General features: G+C 37.7%; 1 protein-coding gene across 4 annotated transcripts in view; it reads right to left on the reverse strand.

The window, feature by feature from the left end:
• Positions 1–764: 764 nt before the first annotated feature.
• The window catches only part of SMIM14 (small integral membrane protein 14), a 54,793-nt gene continuing 32,154 nt past the window's right edge, over positions 765–23,403 (reverse strand). For all 4 annotated transcript variants that reach the window (XM_051790122.1, XM_051790123.1, XM_051790124.1 and 1 more), the window contains 3 exons: positions 11,660–11,708; positions 4,442–4,590; positions 765–3,928 (listed from right to left, as the gene is read on the reverse strand). In XM_051790122.1, coding sequence (XP_051646082.1) covers positions 3,896–3,928; positions 4,442–4,590; positions 11,660–11,708 — 231 coding nt within the window. In that variant the 3' untranslated portion in view covers positions 765–3,895. The remainder of the gene's footprint in view (positions 3,929–4,441; positions 4,591–11,659; positions 11,709–23,403) is intronic.

The raw sequence follows: 23,403 nt of genomic DNA on the forward strand, positions 1-23,403 counted from the left end.
AAATGCCTAAGGCATTTGTTACTAAATTTTTATTACTACTATTGTAACTAAAAATACATTCTGATTTTGTTTATGATTCTGAATTAGTGGTATTTATTGCCACTATCTCTGGATAACTATATTATTTTAAATAATAATATTTTAAACCCTAATGCTACCCTGGCATTCTCCTTTTTTTCCTTGGATTAAAACAGGAATCCCTAACAAGGGATTTGAGTTGCTGCTGAGGTGGTGCTCAGCATTTTGTGCTCTGCTTCTGGAGGAAGAAAAGTGCTGCATTCCATGGGAACAGTGAGGAAGCAGCAGGTATCCGCTACTCCTATGTGCTGCCTTGGATCCATCTTCCTTCCTCAGAGCAGCTCTGGGTTCAACACTGCCAAGATACAGAACTAGAAGATAGACTGCAAATCCCAAAGTAGTAGGATTTGATCTAAAATGAAGCAACATAATCAGCATATTTGGCCTCTGTCATCACTTTTCTTACTGTACTATTTCTAACTCCTTAGGTTGCATAACTACTTCAAAGAGCAAAAGGCAGAGACATCCATGTTAGTCATCAAAGTATCTTAAACCTTGGAACCTGCTTGTAATTTGTTCTGGCTTGCTCGAGATACATACAGAAGACAAGTGTCCATGAGAAAAGTTAGAATTTACGTTTTAAAACTTACACAGGTGACACACTATTTTTACTACACTTAGTTATAGATGATTTCCAATTACCTTAGAAATTGATAGGTTGGTGCAGTAAAAGACAAAGACAAAAGTTTACTAATGATTGCTATTTATTTTGTTAGGTCAATAAAAAGTGCATAGTACAAGCCCTTTACCCCAATCCAAGTACTCAGTAAAAGATTACTAGGAAACCGCAAATGGCACAGATGATTTTTTGTTTGGCATAATTCAGATATTTTAAACCACTGATTTACATTAAGTACATGACATCATCACTCTTCCTTCTTCAATCATGGATATTACAAGGCTAAGTGATCTGCAGACAATACATGAATACATATGATTTCTCATTTCAGAGTATAATAATTGTGTTAAGCAGACTCTAAAAATACTATTATTTTAACAAAGTTCTAAGCTAAGGTATAATTGTAAACTTCCCTCCATATTTCCCAAGTTGCTACAACTTGCATCTTTTACTAACCAAGCTTAAAACCATCATTACAGAACTGATCGTATCTTGGAGCTTTTCATACCACTAATCTCTTCCACACTTCTCAAAATTTGCCATAAACATCTGTAACAATGATACAATTATTTAATTGCAAATTATATAACTAAAGGCCAGATTTCTGCCACCCTTACTAAAGCTGCTACTAGTACTTTATCTCAGAGTAGTCCCACAAACTTCAGTGCAACTACTTGATGAGTAAGGCACCATTTAACACAAATAAGAGTGGCAAAGTACAGTCCTACGGTTAGTCACTTTTATTTTAATTAAGAGTGGTGATCTGCAGGTTTTATCTTGAAGACAGTAACTGAATTTAAAAGGCATATGTTTTGATGTGGGATAGTGGCCTGGCTCTTTAGTAAAACACTTTACAATAAAATATTTCCAATTTTTTTTCTTTTACATAGAAAATTTTAAAATAGCAATTTACATGAGGAAAGCATACATGTATAAAATCACTGGGACAATTACTTAGACGAATCAAGTAAAGATAGTTCATTTAAAGGTAAAACACAACATTCCTCTGAACAAAAAGTTCAGTTGCCAAGACTCTTAGCTGGGTGCACATGGTGAGTTTTATAAATACGTACACAGACATTTAAGTAAAGGAAGACTGATCCTCACAAGTGAGGAGCATCTCCTGTAAATCTCACCAACTTCCAACAGGATGAGGAGTGGTACTCTGTCTGAATAGAAGCATGTTTCAGTTGGCTTTTTAATCAATTGGAAACTTGTTTTATGCCTCCAATAGTGAAAAATTCTGGCCAAAAATCCTTGGAGAAAAGGTCACTGTTGGAGATTATATATGTTTCCTTGTTGGTTCAACAAAATTATGCTGTATTACTTGTTCTGATCAAAACAGTATCCCAAATATAAATGTACATGGAAGGCAAAGAGCAAGCACAGTCAGAGTGCTTGTCCCAGTGACATCTTTACACAGTGTTTGTGGCCTGTACACTATTAGACATAACAGGACAAATTCTCTCAGCTTCTCTGCTGCGGTTTCATTACTTTACATGGCACTGCACTGATGTCAAAGAGAGCACTTGGTCCAATCTTTTTTTTTACTTAATTTTTTATACATGCTCCTATGCTTAGGAGCATACTATTTCATAGAAATTCAAAGGTCAATGACACCAAATCACAGAAGCCTTTTTTCAAGTCTACACTGTACCTTTACCAGGAGGCTTAGCTGGCCCACCATTCACCCTGAGGAGGAAAACCGTGTATCTGTCAACCATGGGATCTGGTGCAAGATTTTTGTTAGAGCCTGTTAATACAAACCTTTTTGCACTTTAACAGTTAGTCCCTTCAGCTCCGTAACTACAGTCCTCATGGAATAAAGGTTTGTAGAGTAAGGCTTTGAATTCCCATATGTCTGTTCTACTGACCTTTAAGGAAAGAAGCTTCATGTTGGTAACATAAAAATGTTCTTTACATTATTCTCATCAATTTTTCAAATTGAACAAGAAAAATATACAGTGTCGCTTTTCTGTACATCTTTAAAATGTTTTTAAATTAATGTACATTAAAAAAACTCATTCCCATTTGCTACAATGGGACGTGCACAGGTGTGTGCACAGCCACACATACACACACATAAACACACCACACACACACTCAAACGTTAGAGGGAAAAGACATGCCATATGTGGTCATCTGCAAGTTTGTTATTCTACAATTACAACTAGTAGATAAGGATGAAATGTTAAGAATTGCTGACAACATACAGGTGAAAAAACCTGAATAACTCAGAACATGTTGTATACCAAAAGTTGGTAACCTTGGTAACTCCTTGGTATGATTTCATCCTGTCCAATATACATTACGTCATGGCTAAAAACTTGTTAAGGTACTAATTATTAAAAGGCTATACCAGGACAAAAAATTCTACCAAGTTCTTCTTACTAAATTTCTCTTTTCATAAAGTCTACAAGTAAACACATCTGGTTTTAGAATATATTTTTTGACAACATACTGAATAAGATATATATATGAACAAGACTAAATTAATGTTTTTTTGGTGGTATAATCTTCTGTGTAAAGTTCCCAATATATAGGTCAAAGCTTTGACAGTGGCAATTGTCACATTCACTTATGTGCGCACACAGAGAAAGATTATAATTCTAGTGGACAATCTGTGCTTTTGCCAACAACCCTGAAAACTATGTTAGTGGTCCAAAGACCAGACTAAAAGTTGCTCCGGACCCAGGTCAAATATAAAATAATTTCTATTTTTCACCACATAACTAAGTTAATGCTTCCAACCATAATATAACTCTCAAAAGCATACTGGAGAAGAAATATGAATTAATCTGAAGAAAGGTCAGTAACCCTCCATTATTATAGATGCACTGGGATTTTCTTTTTCTTTCAATGAATATCAGAAATCACATCAAAGAAATTAAGATCACTGTAACAGAAAGAGACTGAGTGGAACGTCCATAGTAACAGTAACAACCAAAAAACCCCCACAATGCCTTATCATTATTCAAATTACAATCTACTAGGAATTGTAATAACATACAAAGCAAAAATTAACTTAAAATTGGAGTTGCTAAAAGCAGCTCATGAAGATTACTGCTTAATGATAATTCTGCTCTATACAAATGAGAAAAGAAAACCGTATTGAATGGGTGTTAGGAGTAATCTGGTCACTTCGTTCATTTGGTCATGCAAGGTTTTAGCTGCTGAACTTTTCCAATACTGAACGCTCTAGTCCACTGGTGGGGCTGGTGGTTCTTGTCCCTTGGGGGAAGAAAGGAGGAAAAGAAAGAAAAAAGCAGGTATAGAATTAGAAACAGTGTTTCACATAAGAGGATTTAGCAATAAAAGACCTCAGAAGCATTACACTGTGCTTTCTTTTATGATCTTTCAGTGTGTCTTTAAATGTTTAGAGTAAAGGAGCATCAAAGAACTATACTGTTTCCTGCATCGATAGGGATTTTTCTGAAGATCACCTTCTCTGTTTTATGCTGTAATTTTGTTTACTGCCTTCTCTTAAAGCTGTGATTGCCCCCTCACACATAAGAAGGCAGTTCCAAGCAGGGATAGACAGTGTCCAGAGGACATTATGATCCACACTTAGTCACCCATGCCTGCTCCATCCCATGGCAGGCCTCACACTTGGCCTTCATGATTCTACTTTCACTTTGGTTTTACTCATTTTCATTTCTAATGGAGTTCCAAGAAAATAAAGGGGGAAAAACAGAAGAAAAAAATTAATTACTATTATAGAATCTCCCTTGAAGATGCACTTACATTATGTTGGCTGGTTGGCTTTCCAGCTGCGTTTGATCCTCTCAGATTATTCGGTCTCAGTAAGAACAAGACAAGTGCAATCACCATCCACGCCATCATTATCATGGCAAAGCTGATGCCATTGTCACTGGATGAGTTTGGTCCTGGCACTACAGATAAGGAAAACTCAAGTTATAACACAGAGTGACAGTAGAGTTCTTTTCCTCAAATGAAAACAAAAATGCAATATAAGTCTCAGAAAAAAACTCTGAAATACTTTTCGATTGAGTTTTCTGGTTAGTCCCTCATTTTCACTTTGAGACATTAATTCTTCATTAGCGTTACACTGTTCTTTTATCACATTTCTTATCCATTTGAAAAGAGAATCTATTTTCATAAGATTTCACTGGTCTTTTCAGAATCATCATGAGTATTTCTTAGTTCATATTAACTCTTGGTGACCTGGAGATGACAAACGCACACTTTGTGTTTAAGAAATCAAACTTGATCAAAATATATTTATGTGGGAAAAAAACTGTATATGTGATAGTCTTTGTTTTTTGCCTCAAACAAATAAAAGAAAATGACTAGCTTAGACTCTATTGTTAGGCCCCACACAGAGAACATTCTAATTCTACAAGAAGGGAGAAAACTAATGGTTATCAATTTGTTGACTGCTGTAAGTTTTTTCTTGAGAGTTTGTTCAAACAAGTGTCAGTGTCAATATGTCAGATCTTCATGACTGATCATCCAGGTCATGTGGCATTTCTGTTAGCATCAAGAAAAATGTATCTGCCAGGAAAGGAAAAAGTGCCGTAGAGATACATTAAAAAGTGAAGCCCAGGAACACAGTGTAAAAATTTTACACCCAATTTTCATATACAGTGTTTGAGTCATCAACACATAGAAATAAACTTAGAAAGTTCCCTCAGGATGGAAATGGGTGGTTAGTCTTTTTGGATCAACAAGCTCTTGCAAATACCTGCACATTTTAAAACAACTTTTCTCCTCTGAAACATAATTTCAAATAATAAAACAGTAACTAATGTTGTCAGCTGAAGTGTAAACCAATGTACAGTTAATTACCTATAGTACTTACATGGATCTTTATCACAGTACGTAAAGTTTTAACAGCTTCATTAATGATCATCAATTAATACAGAGCAATAAATAGAGAGCTATAATGAATAACCTTCAGAAAGAGAAGAGCTGTTCTGTTTTATTACCCAAGTTGAAAACTTTAACATTCAGAAAACTCCCCAGAGACACTAGTATCTGTCAGGTTTTTCAGCCGTCTCAACTTGTGTGGATCATCTCACTATGGAGTCTAGTCTGGATTCAGTATTGGTTGGAAGTTGTTCTTATTTAACATTTGCTAGATGACTTATACCCAGTGAGTTGCTGGAGTAATTTCCTTGAGGCTGATGCTGATACAACAGAACCACTCTCATCACCATCCTCCTGGGTAGCATTTCCAACAGAGGCTCTGCTATGGAAATGGTTTGTTCCTAACACAGTAGAGGGGCACTGTGGGGAAGCTCACAGCTATGCCATTCACCACACTGCTGTCCTGGGAATAAAGTTTCACGAGCTGGGGCTGTCGGACTGATGTCCTTTACTGACATCACATGCACTTAAAAATGTCAAAGAAGAAAAAGACCCATGTATTATAGAAGCTCATGCTTCTCACAACACAAACACTACCATTACATGTATGAGCAAATGAAACCGGTCTTGCCTTTTCAGTGTCCAAAATACAGACATTAAACTCTTATACATAATTGATTCAGAAAGCATATGGAATTGTGACTGTAAAAGTTTAGACCTGCAGTGTTGTTGAGCAGAATATTATTGTTATCAGTATCATATATCAATATTTTAAACCTTGAATGGTCTTTATATATGAAATCCAGGAAACTAGCATATACTTTGGTATGACAAGAACAACTGCTTTAATTTGAGGCTTCCAGACAACATTAATAGCCACCCTGAGACTACCTTCAGCAACAAGTAAGAAAGCCTTAGGTACCTGCTTTGGCATACATGTACATAGCCCAGTAGAAATTTCACAGATTTCATAGAATATTCTGAGTTGGAAAAGACCCACGAGGATCATCAAACCTAACCCTACAGGCATTGAACCCACAACCTTGATGATAATAACACCATGCTCTAACCAGTCTGAGCTAATCTCAGCGTTTGGTGGAATACTGAAAATTAAGCTCATCTGTTAGTCAGGATTCCCCATACAATGCAGAGAAACAGGGACTAGTCAGACTGCCTTCTGGAATTTTTGCTGAACCCTAGTGCACTTAGGGTCTGTGGTTAAACAAAAGTTGGGGTAGAGCAAATGCTGCTGGGTCAGCTCAGGCTACAGGTCAGGGAAGGGAGCAGAAGGAACCACGGAGGGAAACCACAGGCATTCATGCAAGACAGTTTCTTCCAGCCTGCATTGCAAAATGGTTTAGATGGAACCAAATGCGCTGAAACATTCTGAACTAAGTTAAGCAAGACAACAGCTGATCTAACACAGATTGGCTCTGTACTACCTACTCAAGGTACACCAGATACTGAAACAGCCACAAGACTGTTTACACTATTCAAGAACTGTTAAACCCACATCTCTCACAAATGACCATGTGCTTTTATAAGGATGTGATGTATTTCAGAATATGTTCCTTTAATGTCTTAAAGAACTGAGGATAAGCAAAGTTTCATATAGCTGGGGTGAAACATACTTTTCAAAGCTTTGCATCACAAATCAAGAGAACAGACAAGAAGCTGTTTCAGATACTGGAAGCAGTTAGAAGAAACAATCTTTTACTACAAAGACCTCCATCCCTGAGATCACAAAATAATCAGATAAGGCCAGCTTATGGATAAAGAACAGTTGAGTGAAGCTGAAACCAAGCAGGATGGAATTCATGCTGATGGGCAGAAGAAAAAAAATATTTTTTTTAATAGTTCACAGCCATAGTGCCTTTAATGGATATTTTTTTGCGGATAATTTAGAAGTGGTTTTTTGATTCCTTGAAGAATAAAGGTTATCCTCTAAGAGCACCGGTGGATAGTATTTTCTGGTATTTCCAGATAGAAAGAAGATTGTCCTATTCTGAGATGAATGTTCCTGCCACCACCCAATTTGATGGATGGATCTGTTTATTAATCTCCAATGCCCAGGAGACACCCACTAGTACAGAATGTAGCAGTACATATTCTCATGTCACCCACTGACGTGAAACAGTCTCTAACCTACCTTTCCATACAACACTGAATCCAGCCCAAGATCTTTATTTTTAGAGTATCTGGTCCCCTGGGCTCAGCATACATATATATCCACACACTTCTGAATGAGTCTGTGCCCCTGTGGTAACCTGGAATTTTTTTTTTTTACACCATGGTTGAATTACTTCTGTGCAGGAGAAAGCTTTATTAGGAGCTGTTCTGAGATTATGGGATTAACTCCCATGGGAGTTAATGACTACGGTGAATCCTATTTGTTGCTCCATGTATGACATACAGTTCTTGGACTTGCTTTTTCCTGCAGAAACAGAGACTAGAACACATAAATGAGTATTCTCTCAGAGAAAAATGGGAAGGTTGCATTCTAAAGAAAAAGAGGATAGACTGTATTTCTATTACTGTAAAAGTATATTCCATGTGGTGCTTTTTGTCTGTCCTCTCATGGTAGAAATATCTCCTTTTGGATCTTTTTACTGTTGTGGAAAGACAAAAGCAGGCTCTCTGACTTGTGTCTTCCTTTTTTCATGGTGTTTTAAGCATTGTCTGTTCTGTGAAAGAAAAGCAAGAAATTGTATGAAGAGAGGTATCTTACAAATGAATCAACAGGGAAGATAAAGAGCCTGCGGGACCTTTAGCAGATAATGCCAGCAAGCTGACACTCTCAAAGGCAGGGATAAGTAACCTGAAAAAAGCCAAAAAGGACTGGAGCAGAGAAAGGGAGAAGGGAATTACCAGAAAAGGGAGGGAAGAGTTGGTAGATGTTTCATGCTGTTAGATTAGCGGCTGTGACTCCCCTAGATGAGTACAACTCAAGATGAATCACAGATATGTATGCATTTTAAATTACATAGAAATTTGGAAGTAGAGTAGACAACATTCAAGACAGTCATCTCTGACCACATTACAAGCTAGCAGAGCACTGACAATAGTGTTGAAAATATGAATGTGGCAAATCAAGGTCACAACATCTGGGAATTGCTAGAACACAGAAAAAAACTCACGCAGTAGCCCCTCATTTCCTTTGACACAGAAGGCTGACTGTGAAGGGCCATGAGCCATCAGAGCAGATCAGTACCAGCTGGGATCCTCCCTGGGCTGGATGAACAACTGATGTTGCAACTGCCACACACGTCAGAGAACTTCCATGCTCCACTTGCATTAGACAGAATTCAGAAAAGAATTATTACTTTTATTCTTCACTTCAAGGGAAACTGTAAGATCTTCTGATTTGCTGAGCATAAGCATTCCCCAGAGAATATTAAATGCCTATTCAAAACTTACAGCCTTTTTTTTCTGCAAGGCAGCCACTGAAATTAAGGCAACAGTCACCAGACTGACACACACTGTAACATCACAGCAGATATTCTGACAGAGAATCAGCAGAGAAACAGCCATGAAGCAGCGTACCCAAATACTTATTGAAGTGGTGCTCACATCTTTCCATATACTTCCAAAAGCACTGGTCCTGACCCTGGCAGGAAACTCTGCAGAGTAGTCATGATGACAGAATGGTGCCAACAACAATAAATAAGAATTTATAGATAACATAAAAATGTGAATGAGGAAGCCCTGGTACTACTGCTCTGATATGGCTCCAAAAATCTAAAAAAAGAACAGAAATCAAAGGGTTGAAAAAACAAGGCATACTCAGGAAGAATCAACTGAGGTGTTTCTGAGAACTTCCAGCTCGTAGCAACATCATAACACATGACACTGCTGTGACATTGTCTGAACCCCAGCCCTGACGTCTCCCAAAACAAAACCACATACATCTGATCAGTTATTTCACAACCTTGCAATTTAAAAATCTGTATGACAACATTCCCAGCTGTGCTTCCAAAAGGAAGACCAAATCCTGGAACTGAGCAAATGGGTGGGAGTGAAACAAGCTTCTTCATATTGAGGTTCTGAAATGAGGAATCAAAGTCAGCAAGTAACAGGAAATGGAGCTGTGGGACTTAGGGAAGAAGAGACCCGCCCCAAACATAAGCTCATCACTGTACAGCTCATCAGAACAGGATGAAGCAACAGACAGAAGACTGGCCCAGAATTGTTTTAATCTGCCTCTGAAAACATCTCTAAAAGTTTCTCCAGGCTTAATCTGTTTATTTTTGCCTTTGACTCCTGGGGGTCTTACAGACTGGTGCAAGCACAGAATCACAGAAGCATCAAAATAATCTGACACACAGGCAGGCAGTGCCATTGCATCAGCAGGAAAATACCTTTGCTGGACCTAAATTTAAGGCAATATAATAACATAGGAGAGGATTTACTCTATAATTTTTGCTTTGGTTTTTGAAACAAACCACTGGTTTGGAACAATTGCTGCCAAATTGTTTGCATCTGCACAGACAGTCATTGCAAGGATCTCTTTCAGGATGGAAAGCTATTTGTCGCAAACCATTCAAATTTCCACTGTACTACAGCTTGGTAACATGAAAGCTGTCCCACAAGCTTTGTGCCCACATATATCAGAACTTACTAATTTATAAAGTCTTTCATCTAAGAGCTTCATAAATATTGATGACGCAAGACTCCCAAGGCCCGAGTGAGAATGACCTACCATTGCTTGGTTTTGACTGTGGACTAAAGCTCAGAAAGTAGCACAGCCTGTCTGTGTCTACTTCCAATAGAGAAAATATTCTGTCTCTCGTCATCTGCTGCTTTCCCTCTCCTACATGTCTGTTACTAAAAAAAAAAAAAAGACATGGAAGTCTAAGGTGTGGGAGACTAAAAAGTCTGGCCCTGGACAGGTGTATCTGGGAGAGAAGGGGTGCGGGAAGTCACGGACTGCATAACTTGGAAAGCCCATAAAGAAAGAGTAAACCAGCAGTACCCTACAGGACCTGTGTCCCACTGTCTTTTTTTCCAGGTTTTACATAGTTTTCTCCCTTCAGCCCAGCACGGCAATGAGTCTGCGGCGGTTTCACACTGGGAGAGCACAGAGCAAGTCCGAGTTAGATGCCCATCTCTAAACAGGTTTCACAGGGGAGTGAAGAGGGAGGAATGAAGAGTGAAAAAAGGCTCTCTTCCCAAGATCCTGGAAACTTTGCCTGCACTGCTCCTAGACCTGCAGAAGACAATGGCACCAGCAGCTCTTGCTTCCAGAAACACTGCTCAGGTGCTCACTGCTTCCTCAGCATTACAGTAGTCCTGATGCAAGCTAATTCAGTCAGTGCATATGCTCAATCGATAAAACAATATAGGAAAAACAGATCCACTTCATTTTTATTTATAAACATTTGGTAATGTTCTCTCTAGATCATGAAAAGTGTAAACACAGTGCCTCAGGGCAAGCTTTCATTACTACATAAGCTCTGACCAGCTATGCTTCACTGCAGATGCTAGTAACATTTGACTATCCCATTGTTTGGGAGAGGTTTTTTGATGTATTTCGCAGCAAATTCCAAGGAAGTGTACACATCAGTCCTTCGCTTCATTAACTACACAGCCACAAAGTCAACAGAAATACAGTCACAGTGCATGCCACCTTGAGTCAAAGCTAGGGGAAACTCCTTCACAGAGGAGTAGAGGGTTCACAGTATTGACAGTGTCACCCAGCCCCAGTTGTGAACACGTGTATGTGGGGGGGTCTGTGCTCCATTCTAGTCTTCACTGGTTAGGCTGCTATGCCTGTAAGGAGGTCAAATAATGCCCCCTCCAAATTTTCCCCTATCATTCCCCAGATCATCCTATTTGGAGGCTAATGGAAGATTCACTAATGCTTGGGACCTGATTAATGGTCGTACTGGTATATCAACACCTTCAGGCTTCTCACCAATGCTGTTTCCACACAGTGCTTCCAATGTACAAATGTCCACCCACATCACAGATTCTCACAAATTACCTCCCCAACATGCGAATTTTATATTTGTTCTAATGTAATATGTTCCTATAACATTAAATCAACTGTTGCATTTTAAAGACCTGTCAGACTATATTTTAATTACTGCTGTTTATTTTACCTCCATGCACCTGATCTGAACAGTTACTCACATTCCTGAAGGCATTCTGTGTCTGTGCAGTATGACTGGGATTGTCTCAGCTGAAACAGAGAAAAGGAAAGGCATGATACTTAGCAATGAGTCTTGGTCAGCTTTTACCAAAATCATGATTTAATATAATGTCAGAGCACAAGTTCAAGATAAGGAAGATTTTAACTGATCCTTTATTGGATCACATGTGGTTTATGGAATGTGAAGAATCCCAGATACGGAGATAAGTTTCTGAACACTATTTACATAATACCTTTAAATCAGCTGACTACAGTGTTATTGCTTCCATACAGGTTTCAGCCACTGAATAACTACCAAAATTCAAGTAGAAAAAATCTACAGTGATATAGACATTATTATACACAGACATATTCTCTACACATATTTTGGCATTTATAATGGACAGGTGTTACTACTATTATCTAGATCAAGTAACATTAAAATGCTCTGTGATTACATCACAATAAATAATCAGACTATAATAAATAATCAATTTATAACTATGGTTATAAGTTGAATTAAAATTTCATATTTTAACTTAGTACTTACTATTTTTCCTCCCTAAGAGATTTTTTTAAGTAGGTTTTAATATATTTTACTGATTTTTCTCTTTACTAATGAGTAAAATTTAAAACACTTTTAGCAACTGTAATGACTATTTACATTTACAGACTAGGTAAGCTTGCCAACTGCAAACCTGCAAATCAGAATAGCTATTTTAGAGATGGCAGAGCCAGAAAATAAAGACAAATATCACATTCTTTATTGGGTTCAGAGATGGTAAATGGATGGGATTTAATCTGCAGTACTATGGAAATAGAGTCTATTCTCTGTTTAAGTAAACTATGTGGATTATTAATGAAACCTTTAAATACAGAATTGTAACATTGTAACAGAGTTGTTACAACGCCTCAGAACTGACATTAGCTTTTTGATAGGTTTTATGACGTAGTGTCACAAATACCAACACTTTTTGTCACAACAGGCTAATCTGTTTATCAGTGTAAATACACAAATGTTAAAGAGCAGAAGAAATGATGCTCTGTATGTAAGAAATACATGAATAATTTCCACAAAACCAATTTCCCCTCGTGTTGGCATAACTGATTTGCTGTATGTAGTCATGTTATGCAAAGCATATCAAGGAAACAGACAAAGAACCAAAGAAGACTTTTGGAAAAGTCTAAGCTCCTTCTTTTATCATAAAGATTTTCAATGATTATCACATTTGAAAAAGAAAAAAAAAGTAACTGAAGATTGATCACATTCATTCTTTCATTAATATATTAAGATCTACTAGCAAATTTACTGAGACTACAAAGAAGTCCCTCAGGGAGGAACTGAAAGGCTGGATTTAACCTTTCAGCTATTTCTATAGTTAAAAACAACAGCAGGGGAAATTCAAACAAAATACTTGCCTTATTAAAGAAAAAAAAAATCTATCAAACTATGCATATTTCCTGCCCTTCTTATGTAAAAGTAAAAGCTCATGTTATTTTAAAACTTTGGAAGTAATTTTCAAAGGGGAGGTTTTACATTAGCAGTAGTACCAATTTGGAATATTTTACACTGAAAGATTTGTGAACTGGGGAAACTGGATATTGCTATACCCGTGTTTTAAGCAGATCAACATAATTATCTTCTGTTTGTATAAGGGTTTAATTCAGGGGGAGGGAGGGCTTAATTTATAATCCCTACTTAGGACACAGTTTACAGGTATTCAACATGGAATGATGATCAGAATTAAAAAGTGCAATAGGTATATGATCAGAAACATTGTATAAGCATAAAGTATCTCACTCATTATCCCTCTGTTCCCAGGATGGCAGAGATATGCAACACTGCCTTGGGTTGTTCTAGCCCCAAAATCAGTTCTCTCACATTCTAAGTGTTACACTCCATCCAAATACAACTTTTTTAAAGTTGTGGGATGGCTCTGTAAGCCAGGGAGCCATGTAACAAATCTGTTTTTAACAGCTCAGTGAGAGGCTGCGTATTGTCCTCTTGGGATGAAACAGGGCAGACGATGGAAAACGAGCAGCAGCAAAAACTGGTTTTTCTCAATTCACTCGGGTCAATGAGTTCCTAACTCTGTAACCCAATACAAATCTGATCTCTTGTGGTCACTCATTTAGTCAAAAGATAAGAAACGATTCTGGCACGTGTATGAAATGCTTACATAAGCTGAATGGCTGGGAAAGGTAATGCCTTTTGCTGAGAGAAGAATGTTCCTTCCACCAATTAGCTCTCTCTTCATAACTACACCCTTAAGGAACATAGCAACTGTTGGGAAAAAATTGTATGTGCAACATTTCAGACATTTCAATAGTCAGGTAATTGAAAAAAGAGCAACTATCAGAGACTGGAAAAAAATAGTCCTTTGTATTCAGATTTTTCTATTCTGATGTAGAAGGGGAGTTTGGACGAAAGTTTGTGGAATAATGGTAAAAAGCTGAACCAGACTTTACCTGTTCTCAACAAAACCCTCAAAAAGACTATACAAATACACTCAATGTTTTTCAGATTGGAAACACTACAGAGCTGATGAGAAAATTTTGAATAGAGAAGTAATTTTTGGAATATGTTAACTCTTACATAAAGATAATATTATCAATGACGATTTTGATTTTATTCATATTACAGAGATCCTTGTGCCGTCAAAAGTGTGAATTTAGTGGAAAATTAACAGTTGACTGCTTGATCTGACATCTGCTAAAGTCAGCAACAGCCTTTTCATATATTTCTGTACATTCTAAAACAGACCCTTAAGAAGAACACAGAAATCAGGTGAGTGAAACATCAGAGCATATTCAACAAAAGCAGAAGAAAGTGCAATATGTTACAAAAATAAATATTTATACTATTTTCTTCCATGTAAAAGAAGAGGATTGTATCTGAATTACATTCAGATACATTCTCTGTGCTAAAAGGCTTAGTACATGCGAGCCAAACAATAAACTAACTTATTTTTTATTGTCCAAAATGAAGTAAACATGAATTGTAAATAGTATGAAAGCTAAAAGAAAGCTAACAAGAATGAATGATTTTCAATTTATTACAGTAAAAACTTGCACACAATACAAGTAAAAATACTAATTATAAACATACATTATTTAAAATACAACTGTGAGTTTTCTTTCCTCCAAGTACATTTAAAATCTTGAATAACCTAAGCTGAAGTAATTTAAATTAATAATCTCCAAACAACAAGAACTCTTAGTCAAAATGAGTATTTTGTTTCTTTGAAGCCCTTCATAATTTTCTGAAAGAGGCAGCAAATCAGTGTCCACTTACTGACATATCATGAATGTAAACCCAATACAATACCAAGAAAAAAAAAACCAACTTACTTCTAGTGGTAAGAGAGAAAAGGGCTCTTCCTCACTCTCTCCCCGTGACACTCAAATTTTGCATTGCAAAAATAGACAGCACTTTTCAAATGGCTCCTAGTTCCAATTTGAAATAGCTCTTCCTTTCTATTCCTTTTCCAAAACACACAGCTTTTAGCCCCAGTTCACACTAACACAACAGTGTTTGGATCCTGCTCTTTTGAGACATCAAGCCCAGTTTTAACATGCCATCTTGTGGATCAACAGCATCTACCCATCAAACACCTTAAATGTGTCCTGCTGCAACTCTTAAGAGATGCCATGTTACGATAGGAATCTGCACAGTTTTTACAATCCCCAGCTGTGAATAAAATGTGAACGGTCGCAGAAAAGGGATACTGCTGTCGGCTTCTGGAAACTTCTTTGTGATGTCACCATATTGAGTGAAGTTTCTGGTTTGGTTGTTTTGGTTTTTTTTCACGTGCAAACCTACTATGGGCACACAAACATGTCTGTGTGGTGAAAACAGGGTGTGAAGTTTTACCCCGTGTTAGCTGCTCCACAAAACCACTGAAATCCAAATGAAAACAGCCTCATCCAGCTAAACACAGAACTTGTTTTTCCAGCGCAGTGACCTCAGACACTGCGACAATTTCAGTCTTCCCATGAAAGAAGTAAAGCTACTTTGCATTTACCATTCATCACAGATAGCTACTGTGGAGAAGGAAATTCAGATTTCTGTCTACCTTCACAGTAACTCTGCTTCCTCTTCAGAGGAGTTCGCTGAAACTCTTCAGATGAGTTTTCAAAGTTTGCAACCCCAGAGTTCAACAGTCCTACAATCTCTGGGACTGGTCCTGGAGTCTCTGTTCAGACAATTTTTTTTTAAATTAACATCAATAGCATACTGCCTGAAGAAAGATTCAGAGCTCTTATCCAGTGTGAACACTTTTTATAAGAGTTAAGTGTATTATTTAAGAGTTAAAAAAAAAAAAAAAAAGACAGAGCACAAAAAATATCAGGAATATATCAATGATCACCAGTTTGTCATTTTTCAGAAGAAATAGTGGCATAATCCCTGTCCAAAAGCACTTTTGAACTCCAGAAATGGTACACTAAAGAGGTAACAAAACGAGAAGAACAGGACTAGTGGCAGGAACAAAGTGCAATAATCAATAGAGTCTAGCATGAATGGCAAATGAAAGTAAATTATTTATGTATGGATAATTAAAATAATTACCTTTTATAATAACTTTTGAGGCAGCTCAAAGCAGAAATAAGTCCACAGAAAAGACATGAATGAAAAATTAGTAAGTTCATGAGACGCGTCAGGAAAAGACCTCCGTACAATAAATTGTGATAGAAGAAAGCCCAGAGAGATAGGTGAAAGAAACAGATAAAATAGGTACAAAGATAAGAGAGCAAAAATGAAAAGGACAGATAAGTACAAAAGCAAGGACAAATAACTAACTCAATAGGGTCTTTTATTCCATGTGAATTTAAAATGGAATCATAAAGACTGTTGATAGAAAATTTTATATGATAACAAGGGCAAAATATCATCCCTTGTGAAAATACTTTTTTGCCATTTAAACCAGTTGTAAGTTGTTTTTCCTCTCCAACGATGCCAAAAAATGACAACACTGTGGCATACTCCTGATTGTGTTCTCATGCTTCTGGGTAATGAAATTATTATTTAAGCTTTGCTGGCAGCCACTTCTACTCTGTCCGAAGTATATAAATGATTTAGTAAACAACATAATAAATAAATTGCTACAGTAGGCTATGACAGTCCTGAATACAAGCCAGGGTGTAAACTGAAATGCAGCATTATCTGTAGAGTTCAGATTTAAAGATGCAAAAAATGACACCTACACACATTATTCTGCTACAAGCTGGCAAAGAGAAATAAGAGAAAAATAAGAGGAAAAGAATGGCACACTGATGGAATTTAATTGTCTCTTAAACTACATTAGCTTCTCTTAGTGGAACAAACAAGGAAAAAGTGAACACTGCCTTCCCCACTCCTTCATTTTCTATGCGTATATGCAGAATTAAAATAAAATGATGTTCATACAAGGACAGAATAACAGTCTGCAATAAAAGTACAGAGTCTGCTCCTATGAGATGGCATTTTCTCTCCCATCACAAATGAGTGAGAAGGATGGCTGCTACATTTCAGAATAATATTCCTAATTTACAAACCAACTCTTAAGACCCAGAATCATCAGCCAGTTATGACAGGAGAACATTAGCTTTCATAGTGAAAAATATGGCATTTTATGGGGGACAATGCATCAAATAAACATGTCACAGGGACTACTGCAAATTGGAGCCCTAATTTCAACAAGAACACATTCTCCCTTCATTTTCTTTGTCCAGGGATTGCTGTTTTACCTTGGTGTCATATAGATCCTCCTTTTCCAAAATTCCCTCACCTTCCTACAATTGCACGATTGTTATTAGTACTTAATTTCAAAATTTTGCTGGCCTTGGGGACCTGTGATATCATTGACATTCTCCTTTTAGTGAATGCAAAGCACAATGAATTAGCAGAACAGGGAGAATAGGGCAAAAGGAGATAAAACAGTGTGATGATCAGGATCATTACAAGGAGCTTCACAGCATCTCTGACTACATGAAGTACTAGACAACAAATAGATGAGATAGAATATTACACAGTATTACCACAGAGGCATCTGAAAACATGCACAAACAACATACATATCTCCCAACAGGACACCAGGAAATTTATATCTAAAATGCAAGACCAGAATACATGTAGGCTTTTTGACCAAACAGTTGAGTATCTTCTGCAAAATTATGCATATTAGCAAAAGAAAAAGGTACTTCCACAAAGACAGTTTTGATGAAAAGGCTTTGAACTAGCAACAGATAAGTACAGTATGCTCTAAGTGTTGATTACATCCACATGTGGCCTGAGAGAAAAAACATAGTTTTTGCCTTTTTCCTCAAAAGGGATGGCCATAATACTTCTCTGATCATCAGAGTTCAGCCATTCACAGTACAGGTTATAGCTATTAATTACTTCTGAAATATCGAGCTGACAGAATTTTCAATGCATGATTTTCTACACTGCTTGCAATACACTATGCATGCTTTGAGATGGTCATGGGATGTGACTGAGATTTTTTTAAAAAATATGTATTTGTTAAGAAGCAGAAGTTTTCAGCATACTACAAAGCTCAAGGATGGGAACTGTAAAGAATGACACCTTCAACTTTCAGTTAAGACCTGATACCTAAGCCCTTACAGGAAAATGTGCTCTTCATGAGACACAGATTTCAGTAGACAACATTGTTCATGGTTTTTTTTTGGTTTTGTGTTTTTTTGCTTGTTTGGGGTTTTTTAACATCCACTTGCCTGCCTAGAGAACAGTCTCCATTCACACTGTTTGATCTAGAACTAGTTTCTAGGTTATTACATGCATTAGTAGTACATGAATTCTGTAATACAGTTTTGGGATCTTAGCCTGTGCAACACCAGTACTTTTAGCACCCAGTGAAAGGCAGGAAAATGGAAGTCAGTGGAGCAAGAGCACTCAAGAACAGTCTCACCCTCTGCCCCTTTAATGCTGTGTTTCACTCTTTTGGCCCAGTGCCTTAGGAGGTGCATCAAGTCTTTTACCCCGTATCTCCAAAGAATGATACTTCTTGTCTGTTATAGGTTAGAAATCCGAGGGGGAGAATTTTTCTTCCCCCTGCCCCCACTGTAGGAAAGATGGAGTTTGAATAGAAAGGGAGGAGGGAGGCAATTAGTGTTACAAAAGATCTAGCCCGGCAAAGCTGCATTCCTAACAGATGGCCCATCAGAGGCTGGGGGGAGAGGGGAGGAGTTTTTAGGGGGGGGGTGTTTGCTGGCTTTCCTCAGAAGGGAGAGATCAGACCGCGGAGTTCTCGCTCTGGGACAGAGACGGGGCCTTGCGTGCGTGCTTTTGGAAAGGTGGCCTGGAGGCTGGGCTTTCTGGCTTCCCGCCCTGCTCAGCCCTGACTGCTGGTCTTGACTTTGTGGGCAGGCTGTCTTTGTCTCCAGCCTGGACCTGCTGCGTTCTCATTGGAGAGTTTTTGTGCTCACCGGGAGAAGAAAGGAGGAGTCTTGAGACACCGTCATCTGAGGACAACGGTGAGTTTTGTGGGGGTGAACTGCTTTCCTTTCCCCCTCCTTCCATTGGGTGAAGGGTCCCCATTCTCCTTTTGGCTTCTCCCACGACCTGAGACCACCCCCAGACCCCCCTCCCCACGTGGTGACTGCCAGAGCCCGACAGCGCCCCCTGCAGGCCAACACCGAGCACTGCAGGCCCTGCACCTCCAGTGATCCAACAGCGCCCCCTGCCGACCGTGATTGGAACTGCGCTAAAGACAGAGAAGTATTCAGACCTTTTCTTTTCTTTGAAGGGAACTTCTGGGTACAGGACTACTGTCTAGTTTTTTGTGTTCTGTTACTGTTCTTGCCAATATACATATATCTTTTAATAAAAGGTTGTTATTTCTCCTATTTTTTCCACACTTTCTCAATTAAAGCCCCTTAATTTTGAATTTACAATTGCTGAGAGAGAGGAATTTGGTCTGTCTCATAACCCATCCTCTTTAGCAAACATTCCAGTCTCTTCAAACTGACACATTGTCCTAATGAACCACCTAAGGTTCAGCTGTTGGGAAAGGTCCTTTTTGAGCCAGCTTCAACACCAAGGACGAAAGGGGCAAGTGAGAGTAAAATGCAGTTTCCTGCACTTGGGATGGTTTGCTAAGAAGGACTATAGAGTAGAATCAGTAGCACCTGCCATTAAAAAAAAGAAAGAGAATGCAAATGCCATGGAACATGTGTAAGAAGTATCCAGCGTAACCCTCATATTTAAAGGTCACTTTAAATTACCACAAATGTATTTGGTATAGTTCTGCTGTGCTTTCAGTAGACAGCCACATCAGAAGAGTAACTCACTTTTGCTGGTTGCCTCAGGGACTATTGAAGTTGGGCTTAGCTGTGCTAACATCTTAAGAGCTTTTCAACCATTTGTAGCACACAACACTATTTTAGTCATTTGTGTTTATTCTGTGCTGTTTACATGAAGTTTCCCTCAGCTGAGACTTGTGGTTAAGCTGGATACTATTTCAGACTATGCCAGTTCATAATAAGACTCTAAAATGACCTGGCCAAGAGAATTATGTGGAAACTTGGTTCACAAAAGAGTTTTTGAACCAATTGTGTTGAAATAGTTCAAGAATTTGCAATTTCTGCTGTAAAAATCTAGTGACACATCCCTTTGTATCCCTTAAGACTTTTTTGAGACATTCAAGCCTTCTGATATAGCAACATAACTGGACATGGACCATTACCTTGCAATTAGCTACAGAAGAACAAAACACAAAGTTGTAATTCCTACAGTGGTTTGTAAGTAGAACTGCTGGCAGTCCAACAAAATAGGTCCTTTTGTATTATGGAATTAGAAATGTAACGGGTTAAAGAATATATTGCTCATTTTCATAAAAACTAGTACGAGAGAATTCTGTAGCCACAATTTCTGTAAAGCAAATAATACTGCACCAGAAGGGGAAAGAAAAAGGATGTTTCTATGACACAAAGTCATGTGTGTTACTGGCTTGCTGTGACATTTCTGGCCACTCTAGGCAGTCATATGCAGGTTTCAGGCTTCATGGAACATACTCTATGATTATCCCCACCACCACACAAACTGTGTTTTCAAGTTTAGTTTTCAGACTTGAACTGACCCTTGGGCTATGATCAGTCACGGATCAGCCATGCTTACTCAGAGAGCATCCATGTCCAGAGGAGTAACATAGTGGAATCAGATTTCTATATTATAAAATAAGTGAAAAAAGGGAAAATAAAAAGGTTTAAATGTAACATCACTCTCATATAGAGATCTGCTGTCATCTGCCAAAACTAAGACAGGAACAATTTCCTCTGGATACCACAGAATGTTCTTCACTGTGACTTGAAAACAACTGTCCCCTTGTCTGACAGATTCTTCCCAACAAAATTACTTGATGTCGTTTGTTGTTCTTCATTCCTGAACTTGGCTCTTCTTGTCTTCTTGTCCAAATAAGTTTTGCAGATGGAAGAGACCAAACAGGAGATAAAATCATGCAAGCTAACAGACCTGTCATTGTCTTTTGACAACTCTTGTGTATCTGCAGAGGATTTAAAGTCTTGTGGTATTTTGCTTCTATGCTTACTTCCTCTTATGGAAGTTCCAATTATCTGCTATATCCACAGAGTAAACAGTGAACTCAACATACAATAGTCAAATTGTTACACAGCACCAGCAAATCGTAACAGATGGTGTCGTGGGTATTACATACTAGAAATGATATTTATGAAGTCACAGCCAGAAACTTTAGATTTCTAGTGTTTTGTAGGAATATTTAGAGACCATAACATCTGCTTATTATTTACAGTGACCATACTACAGAAATTTACATGTGTGAAATGTTCATATTTTGACAGCAAGAAGAACCCTGAAAAATCCACTTGAGGAAAATGACAGAACATTCAGCAAAAAATAATTCAGCAAAAAATAATTCAATGCCACTTAAGCATATATATTCTAAGAACTGTGTGTATGAACAATATCTCCCAGTTAACCTAATAAGCAGCAAAATATATTTTAAAAATATTATGAGCACTAGAGATATACAGTTCATGAACTGTATATCTCTATAAAATCTTCATGGTATTATGAATTAAGAAGATAAAAAGCCAACAAAACAAAGCCCTGATTAGTCAAGCAAAATGAATGACAGATAAATAATCAAACCACATAACTTAGTAAGAGTTGGACTTTTTAAAAACAAGCAGCTTTCTTTTGGTAATTTTCTGTGGTGTCGCTAACAGCAGAGAGGAAGTAGTGTTTAAATGATAATAGCTTCTCTTTTTTCACTGTATAAGCATTAATTGTACTACGAGATGAACTGAAGTCTGCATTTCAAGTAGAGATTTAAACTATATTTAAACTATATTCAACCACAAGCTGTACTTTGAATGCCAAATAACATTTTCTACAAGTTTCAAAGTAAATAGACCAATTAAATTAGAAGTTAAAAGTATCATGTTGGAAACTAAAACGAGAACTTCAGGTTCCAGAGGCAGACTTTTTGACCTCCTGCTGATCTTGGAATAGCAGAGTCATTCAAATCTCCCATACAGTTAACTCTAACAGAAATCCTGTGTATTTCAATATGTATTTTTAACTCTACGCATAATAGCCATGACTGAATACATCATGCCTTCCTTCTTCATTAGCAGAAGCCTTAATTCTTATCAGTGTTGTTCTAGATAGGTACAAACAAATTAGTCTGTAAAAATTAGCTTACTTTAACCCAAATGCAAGTTAAAAAACCTACATCAATCATAGGGGTTTTGCACAGTGTCACTACCGGATTGAAGGATCCTAAAAGTATATTTTCACACTTGGGCATCTCCTATAAATACATTATTATTCTGTTAAATTTGATCTCATCTCTGAACTTCTGGATTTACAATGCTCAGTCTGGAGATAATTGAAAATACCTTGTTATACAATTTGCTCCAAAAGCATGACAAGTACTCCCAGCTATAACACAATTCAAATGTGCTCTAATGTGGTTTATACCAATATAGGGTAAAAAAAAAAATCAATCACTAAGTAGTATAGGGAACCATTCTAGGCACACAGCATGTTTGGATATCTTTTTCACCCCCACAGACTGAACAGCAACAGATTGTCTAGCTTTCTTTATCACAACGATTTTGGAGTAAAGGTTTTGAGATCCAACAAAAGAGGTAGTGGGCACCCAGTCTCCATTGAGACTTGTGGGGTTCAGCAACTTTGAGAACCAATGTCCAAGTGTTCTTTTTAACACAAATAGCAAAATTCCTATTATGTTGTGTAAGATTGAGTGACAAAACAACAGCTTGAAAACTCTTACTGAAGCATAAAAGTTACAGATGCAGTAATAATGGTTTAGCAAATCTGCTAAAATCATGTGACAGGTTACTTGAGGATAGTCTGGCTGCTGACTGAGACTTCTGAGACTTTTCCATTCTAAATTCTGCTGAACTCCCCTAGCTAGTGATTTGGTCTTATAAATATTTAGGAGCACCTGCTTTGCTTTTTAGGATAGATGAAATCTGGCATCTCCCTTTACTCCTCACAGTTTCAAGTGCTAACTCATCCTTTTGGAAGCTGGGCACTGAGCAATAAACTCCATTTCTGCAACTACCCAGGAACATCATTAGACTGCTCTTGGTGACTGCCCATTTGCAACACAGGAACTAATATGTCCCCAAATGATCCATGTGCACCCACCTTACACTGCATGGAGTAGCCCAGTAGCTGCAGCCCCTGATGTAGCCCTCCCACTGAGAGCCTGGCCTGGAGTATTTTGGAGACAGCATT

The sequence above is a fragment of the Manacus candei genome, unplaced genomic scaffold (genome assembly GCF_025592945.1).
Source record: "Manacus candei isolate 608988 ecotype Guabito, Panama unplaced genomic scaffold, ASM2559294v1 h1tg000028l, whole genome shotgun sequence".
Lineage (NCBI taxonomy): Eukaryota > Metazoa > Chordata > Aves > Passeriformes > Pipridae > Manacus > Manacus candei.